The sequence below is a fragment of the Dipodomys ordii genome, unplaced genomic scaffold (assembly GCF_000151885.1).
Source record: "Dipodomys ordii isolate 6190 unplaced genomic scaffold, Dord_2.0 Scaffold11, whole genome shotgun sequence".
Classification (NCBI taxonomy): domain Eukaryota; kingdom Metazoa; phylum Chordata; class Mammalia; order Rodentia; family Heteromyidae; genus Dipodomys; species Dipodomys ordii.
The window spans coordinates 6,656,229-6,664,190 of NW_012267227.1; the positions used below are offsets into that span (position 1 = coordinate 6,656,229).

Genomic DNA, 7,962 nt, shown 5'->3' on the forward strand with positions numbered 1-7,962 from the left:
AACAGAAAAATAAGAGGACAGCGATACAAATGTGAGCTGAAGAATGGATCAGGGACTTGGTAGCAAGTAGAAAGGATGGCTAATGGAAAATTCTAGACTGAGAGGCAGACTTATTTATTTATTTTGTTGGTCATGGGACTTGAACTCGGGGCCTGGGTACTTTCCCTAAGCTCTTTTTGCTCAAGGCTAGCATTCTACCACTTTGAGCCACAGCACCACTTCTGGGCTTTTGGTGGTTAATTAGATAAGAGTCTCATGGACTTTCCTGCCTGGGTTGGCTTTAAACTGTGATCCTCAGATCTCAACCTCCTGAATAGCTAGGATTACAGTATAATATATATAAATTATATTATTAATTTGTAATCAAGAGTTCTGATCATTCTGTATTAAAATATATGAAGCAGACTATACTACAAGCACAAATCATAACGTTACAGTATGAACTTTTCTAACAGTCTTATATTTTTTTATTTTTAGGACATCAATGCAAACCTGAAGAAAACAGTTTTTTCCTCCTAAGCCATGGCATATCAGTTATACAGAAATACCACGCTGGGAAACAGTCTTCAAGAGAGCCTAGATGAGCTCATACAGGTAAGGACCAAAATTGCCATATGGATAGGCATACAATATTTTTGTCACATCCCTTATCTCAGGCAAACATATATGAGGTAAACTTACACCATGGGACCAGGAAGTCATTATCACTGAGGAATCACTTCATATTCCTGTGGCTCACACTGTCAATGTCATGACAGTAAAACAAAACAAAAAAAATGGCTATTGGAAATCTTCAAATTTTCACTAAAATTTTAAAATTAATATCCCCTTTTTATATTTAGAAGGCATACTCTATAATAGCCTTGCATATGTAAATAATAATAGAATTACAATTCATAAAAAAAATACTTAATTTTGCCAGGCATCGGTGGCTCACATCTGTAATCTTAGCTACACAGCAGGCTGAGATCTGAGGATCACAGTTCAAATCCAGCCCAAGCAGAAAAGTCCCTGTGAGATTTTTATCTCCAATTACCACTCAAAAAATTGGAAGTGCAACTATGGCTCTTAAATGGTAGAGCACTAGCCTTGTGGAAAAGAGCTCAGGGACAGTGCCTGTCCCAGAGTTGAAGCTCCACAACTGAACAAAAAAAAATTTATTTTTAATGAGCTTAATATTTTGAAATAAAAGATAGAATTTATATTTCAATTTTAGGACAATTAATATTTTATTTGAGCCACCCAGTTAAGCACACCTTAAATATTTGCGTTTTATTTGATATTATATCGACTTCAGTAAGAGTTAGTCATTGCTTTGGTTTTTACATGTAGTTCTCAGTGTTTTTCATTTAGAAGCAACTTGGTCCCTCAGCTTTTGAACACCTTTTTCCAAACACTAGAGAAAGACAGACAAAGCTATGCAAAAGGTATTTTCAGGCTTTGCCTCTTCATTATCAGTTATGGCAAAAGAGAATCACAAATCTTAACTTAGAGGTTAAATTGTACGTGTATTTTTTAGTTTGTTTGTAATATTCTTAAGAGGATTTGTGACCTTTACTTTTCTCAGTCTCAACAGATCACCCCCCAACTTGCACTTCAAGTTCTCCTTCAGTTTGATAAGGCTATAAATTCAGCATTGGCTCAGAGGGTCAGGAACAGAGTCAATTTCAGGGTAAGGATATTTTCCTCAATCTAGAAGTCTGAACCAGTGGTTTTTGCAACAGTGTTTAGAGATCTGTACATATTTATTAATCATAAGAGGAAGTGATGGCTAACTTTTAGAGTCTGTTTTGTAATAATTTAATTATAATTTAATAATTAATTTAATTATTAGTTAATAATTATACTTTAAAGACATTCATCCACTTCACATTCATCCACTTAATGTGAGAAATAGAATTGCTTCTAGGTTTTTATTCCACTGTTTCACCTTCCCTGAAGAACTGAGATTTCTAACCTGAAAGCATTAACTGTGACAATGTAATCCCTACGGTTCAGTTATGTTTTTCAAACCTTGGCCTTCACTCATTCAAAGACATAACAGGGTTAAATTCAGAAAGTTCATATTACTTACAACCTGCTCTTAAACAACCTGGCTTAGAAACTCTTACTGATAGATAATTATCTGTTCTGGTAACTGAGTCTCATCTGAATTGTTTAGATATTGAAGACTCATCTGAAGCTGAACAAAACTGTCTCAGTTTGGTGGTTATCTTGTATTGACCTTTGCTGAATGTACTGAAACAAATCATTTTATCACATTATAATGTTGGAGTCAAATAACATTGTATATCATGATATTTGGTTAGTTATTACATTTATCTTATTTATTACATTTATCTAATTATGCTTATTAACAATTAGAAGGTTAAGATAAATAAAGATCTGGGTATGAATAGAGTTTAGTATAAAGGTTATCGTAAAGACAGCCTCAGTGCTTTGGAAAGGAAAGTTGTATTTGTTGATAATGAAAAACACAACAGAAAAGTCGTAGCATATACCTGTAATGCCTACACTTTAGAAGCCAAGTGAGAGAATCACAAGTTTGAGGCTAAATAATGAGACTTTGTCTTAAAAAAAAAAAAAAAGGTTTCTTAAGAAACATTTGATTGCCTATTTACTTTTCATTGCTGCTGCTATAGTTTAGGCTTTTATCATCCTGTTTCACAGTATTAAAGCAGATTTGATCAATTTTCAGTCCAGAATATTTGCAGATAGCATTCTGTTTAGATTGATGTAGCATATGGTCAAGAGAAAAGAGATAATTTGTTGATAATATCTATTTTCAAAGCTACATTGCTAGATCAGATTTAAATATATGTGTTTATAATAATTTTTTATGGCGAAGTGGTGCTGTGGCTCAAGCAGTAGAGCACTCGCCTTGAGCTGAAGAGCACAAGGACAGAGCCCAAGCCCAGAGTTCAAGCTCCACGACAAAAAAAAAAAGAGAGAATAATTTTTGATGGCCTTGAAATAAGATTAGGTTCTCTGTTAAAAGAATGGAAATACGCTGGGCACCAGTGGCTCAGTGGCTCACACCTGTAATCCTAGCTGCTCAGGAGGCTGAGATCTGAGGATCATGGTTCAAAGGCAGCCTGAACAGGAAAGTCCATGAGACTCTTATCGCAATAAACCACTCAGAAAACTGGAAGTGGCACTGTGGCTCAAGTTGTAGAGCACTTGCCTTGAGCTGAAGAGTGCAGGGACAGTGCCCAAGCCCAGAGTTCAAGCCCCCCAACCCAAAAAAAAAAAAAAAAAAAAAAGAATAGAATAATATTATACAGCATGTTAAGCTTGTTTTAAATCGTTTTATGAGACTACTTAGTAGGATACTATAAGAAAAATAACTTCAGTATGAGAACTGAGGCTTTAATTATTTATATGTTGACATGGGTTTTGTGTTTGTTTGTTTGTCAGTCATGGGGCTTGAACTCTGGGCCTGGGTGGTGTCCCTGAGCTCTTCAGCTCAAGGCTGGCATCCTACCACTTGAGCCACAGTGCCACTTCCAATTTTCTGGTGGTTTATTAGAGATAAGAGTCTCACGGACTTTCCTGCCCAGGCTGGCTTTGAACTGTGATCCTCAGATCTCAGCCTCCTGAGTAGCTAGGATTACAATTATGAGCCCGGCCTATGCTGAATGTATTAGTAAAAAAAAGTTTAAAAGTATATGTCTCCAAGATCTTAAATTGATTTTTTTCCTAGTCCTCGGGCTTGAACTCAGAGCCTGGGTACTTTTTTTGAGTAGTTTATTGGAGATAAGAGTCTTACAGACTTTCCTGCCCTTGACTGTCTTTGAACTGTAATCCTCAGATCCTAGCCTCCTAAGTAGCTAGGATTACAGGCATGAGCCACCAGCACCTGGTTTACATTAATTTTTTACAGTCACTATACATTTTTGAGTTAATGGTTAAGCAGCTAGTAGTACCTAATAAAAATAACATGTTTTAAGTTGTATTGCTGATGTATACGCCCATCTGAAATGTATGTAAAATCCACACACCTCAGTGTTAAAGTATATTTAAGCTGCTTTGATTTTTAGGGGAAAATTTCACATTGTATTCTTGACTGAGCTTTTAAAGATAAAATGCCTCATTTCCTATCGCATCCCATTAAAAGAATGTCTGCCCACAGATACAGGTAATAGCTACTCCATAATTCTGAACTTCCAATAGTAGTTAAGCATTACTACAATGGTTAAGAAGAATAGCCCTCTCGCCTGGTGGTGGTGGCTCACCCCTGTAATCCTAGCTACTCAGGAGGCTGAGATCTGAGGGTCACAGTTCAAAGCCAGCCAGGGCAGATAAGACCATAAGACTCTTATTTTCAATTAACCACCAGAAAACCAGAAGTGGAGCTGTGGCTCAAAGGGGTAGTATGTTAGACTTGAGCAAAAGAATTCTGGGACAGGGCCCATGCACTGAGCTCAAGACCCAAGGACCAACAAAAAAAAAGAAAAAAAAACATGATAGCTCTTCTAAATGACACAATTTCCTCCCTGTGTTCTGATGTTTCTATTGTATACATTTTAAGATATTACTTTAACTGTAAAAATTAGTGTTTAGTCAAAGACAAATATCCTATACACCAAAAGTTCTTTTAATAATTTTTATTGAGATTAAGTGATTGCATAAATTTCACAAATTTCACTACTCTTCAGCCCTTTTGATATAATAACTAAAAATTATAGTCAGTAAAAGTCATTTTATTTCATGTTAAGTATTATAGTTCACCAAATTCTTCTAAAAAGATTGGATTTATGCTATTATCCAACCTGTTTTGTTAAATAATTTTAAACACTCTGTTTTCTGGGATCTCCTATTCCATTCCATGTTTTCCTACTGTCCCACTTCTCCTTTGACAACTTGTTCTTCAAAACTCAAACTTTACTTCATGAGAGGAACTTCTTTGCCTTGTGTCCTCTGGGTTCTTAAGTGTGCCTGCTGTGCCCCCACTGTAGAAGTCACATACTCTTTCATACACCTTTATACTGTTCACTTGCTCATTTATTGCTCATAATTATTATGTTCATTACCTGATTCATTCCTAGCCACCATTCTCACTTGATCACACATTTAGGTCACTCACTATTTCAAGAATACTGCGCAGGAAGCATGTTTTTCCTCAGGTATTTGATGCTTCTCTTGAATTAAGGATTATAGGTATTTAAATATCTTGCCTCATACTAAATTTCCTATGTGAGTATATGTGTATAGAACTCGGCTTGTGATTATATGCTGTTGGTACTTATGTTTGCACTTTTACCTACTCTATAAAATGTTTCCTTTAATTGTTCAAGTACATATTCCTGACACAACAACAAAGCATTTGGAATAAATTCAGTTGTGTAAGACAGTGAATAGTTTAGTGATAATTAGTGATGCATCGGACCCAAATTACAGAGTTAAATTGGTTTAAAATTTTGAGAAGGAAGTGGCGCTGTAGCTCAAGTGGTAGAGCGCTCGCCTTGAGCTGAAGAGCTGAGGGACAGCACTCAGGCCCAGAGTTCAAGCCCCACTACCGACAAAAAATAAATAAATAAATAAAATTTTGAGAAATCTCTGCTTTTGTACAAGATTGGAGAATGAACACATAAAATAGATAAAATATGTAGCTTTAAAAAACTATTTTTTTAAAAACCTGTCAAATAAGCTTCCATAATTTAGCCACACGAGGGCAGTATAAATACAAAGTCAGTTTTTCATAAAGTCTTTTTCGGTAATTTACATATTCTTTTATAATAGAAAAAATATTCTGCTAATTAAAAGATTATTAAATTATTCCCCTAGCAAATTTATCTTTCCTTTCACTTGTTTATCATTTGAGTAGATAATTAAGAAAAGTCTTAAATGTATTAACAATTATATACTTGGTAGCTAAGTTTTAAATTGCTTCAGGAAAAAAATATGAGGAAGAAAATGACTTCATGGCATGTCTAAATATTTTGTTTTAAAGGGCTCTCTAAATACATACAGATTCTGCGATAATGTGTGGACTTTTGTATTGAATGATGTTGAATTCAGAGAAGTGACAGAACTTATTAAAGTGGATAAAGTAAAAATTGTAGCCTGTGATGGTAAAAGTAAGTGCTTTATATTAAATTTTTTTAATATAAAACTTTTTTAATTTCATTAACAAATGTACATTAACTTAAACTTGAACAGCCCCACATGTAGCTAGTCAATGCCTGTCAAATTGGACGCATAGCCATAGACTAGAAGTTTGTCAGGTTCAGTGACAGACAAGAACCAAAAAAAGGAAAGGCCTCTGCACAGGTTTAATGAGAGCAAGGAGTCCATGCTTCACTTACAGGAGCTCCTGCTGTGTAATGACAAGTAGTGTTTCCATGGCCCTGAGAAGCTTCACTTAGAGCAAGGTATAATAACTGACCTCAATAAAAACACTGAGTACTTAAGTAATACTTAGATTTTATTCATTTGCTGTGTATCAGCAGAAAAAGACACCATTTCAAAATTGTTTCAGAATTGTAATACAGTTTGGCATTTAGAGTAATTTTTTAAATACTCCATTCCTTAGAGATAAATGAAGTACTGCTATAAAATAATTCCACTGACATCTAAAAGTTAGCTTTCTAAAATTGTTTCTAATCCAGAAGCAGAAAAAAAAAGAATGACAGTAGCTTCCTTTTGATCTGTTTCTCAACAGTAAGACAACATAGGACCTGAGAAAAGGTGGAGCTCTGTAAGAGATAGGAACCAGCTTACCTCCTCTCTCTGGCATATACATGAAGGCTCAGTGTTGTCTTTTTCTCTCTGCCTAAAAGCAGATTGTTGTCATTCTCTGGAACATTTCCATTGCCAGTTCCCCTTCTCCCCACCCCCAAATTCTCACCACTATTCCTTCTTTTTTTTTTTTTTAATAGATACTTGCAAAATATTTAAATTTGGGCTGGGCACCAGTAGCTCACTCCTGCAGTCCTAGCAACTCAGGAGCCTGAGCTCTGAGGATTGTGGTTCAAAGCCTGCCTAGACCGAAAAGTCCCCATGAAAACACTTATCTCCAATTAACTACTCCAAAACTGGAAGTAAAGCTGTGGCTCAAAGTGGTAGACCGCTAACCCTGAGCAAAAGACAGTGCCCATGCCTCAGGTTCAAGCCTCACAACAGACAAAAAAAAAAAAAATTAACCAGGTGCCAGTGGCTCACACCTGTAATTCTAGCTACTCAGGAGACTGAGATCTGAGGATCACGGTTCAAAGCAAGCCCAGGCAGGAAAGTCCGTGAGACTCATGTCCAATAAACCACTAGAAAATCAGAAGTAGCACTGTGGCTCAAGAGGTAGAGCGCTCGCCTTGAGCTGAAGAGCACAGGGACAGCGCCCAAGCCCAGGGTTCAAGCCCCATGACCAACCAAAAAAAGAAGAAAAAAATTTACATGTAAGTTGCCCTTTGAATTAACTCTTTCTCTTTTCTGTTTCCTAGATACTGGTTCTAATACTACAGAATAAATAGGAAGAAAAAGGCTTTTTTATGCCATCTCCTGTTATTATCACTTTTTGAAAAGAAGCATAGAAGAGACTTTTTTAATTTATTCTAGCATTGCAAAAATGACTACACTGTGCTATACTATCGGAGAATACCAGCGGAAAAAAGCTTATAATTCTGTATTCTCGTACATTACCTTTATTATACAGCATGAAGAAACTTGACTTTTTTTTAATGACAAATCAAAAGTGGTTGTCTTCCTGAGAGCATTCTTTAATAAATTCATTTTAAAAACTCCACGTGAGTTATAATTGGTGGACTGTTAAACAGGAAGTATGAAGACACTAAATATGAAAATGCCCTGGGTGGTCTATACCAAAAAAAAAGGAAAAAAACACTTAGAAATACATTTGTTTCAATGAGGTCTCATTCATTTTCTTAATTGTAACTTTACTTGATAGTATCAACAGGAAAGGCCCAAAGTCTGGGTGGAATGTTGCTAAGGAAATCCCTTTTTTTC

General features: G+C 35.7%; 1 protein-coding gene across 1 annotated transcript; it reads left to right on the forward strand.

Moving 5' to 3' along the window:
• The first annotated feature begins 455 nt into the window (after positions 1 to 455).
• On the forward strand, positions 456 to 7,739 carry Gtf2a2 (general transcription factor IIA, 2, 12kDa). The gene is made up of 4 exons (XM_013010032.1): positions 456 to 594; positions 1,568 to 1,672; positions 5,954 to 6,080; positions 7,440 to 7,739. Exons 1-4 carry the CDS (start codon positions 523 to 525, stop codon positions 7,463 to 7,465), a joined length of 330 nt encoding a protein of 109 aa, XP_012865486.1. The 5' UTR covers positions 456 to 522; the 3' UTR covers positions 7,466 to 7,739.
• The last annotated feature ends 223 nt before the right edge of the window (positions 7,740 to 7,962 follow it).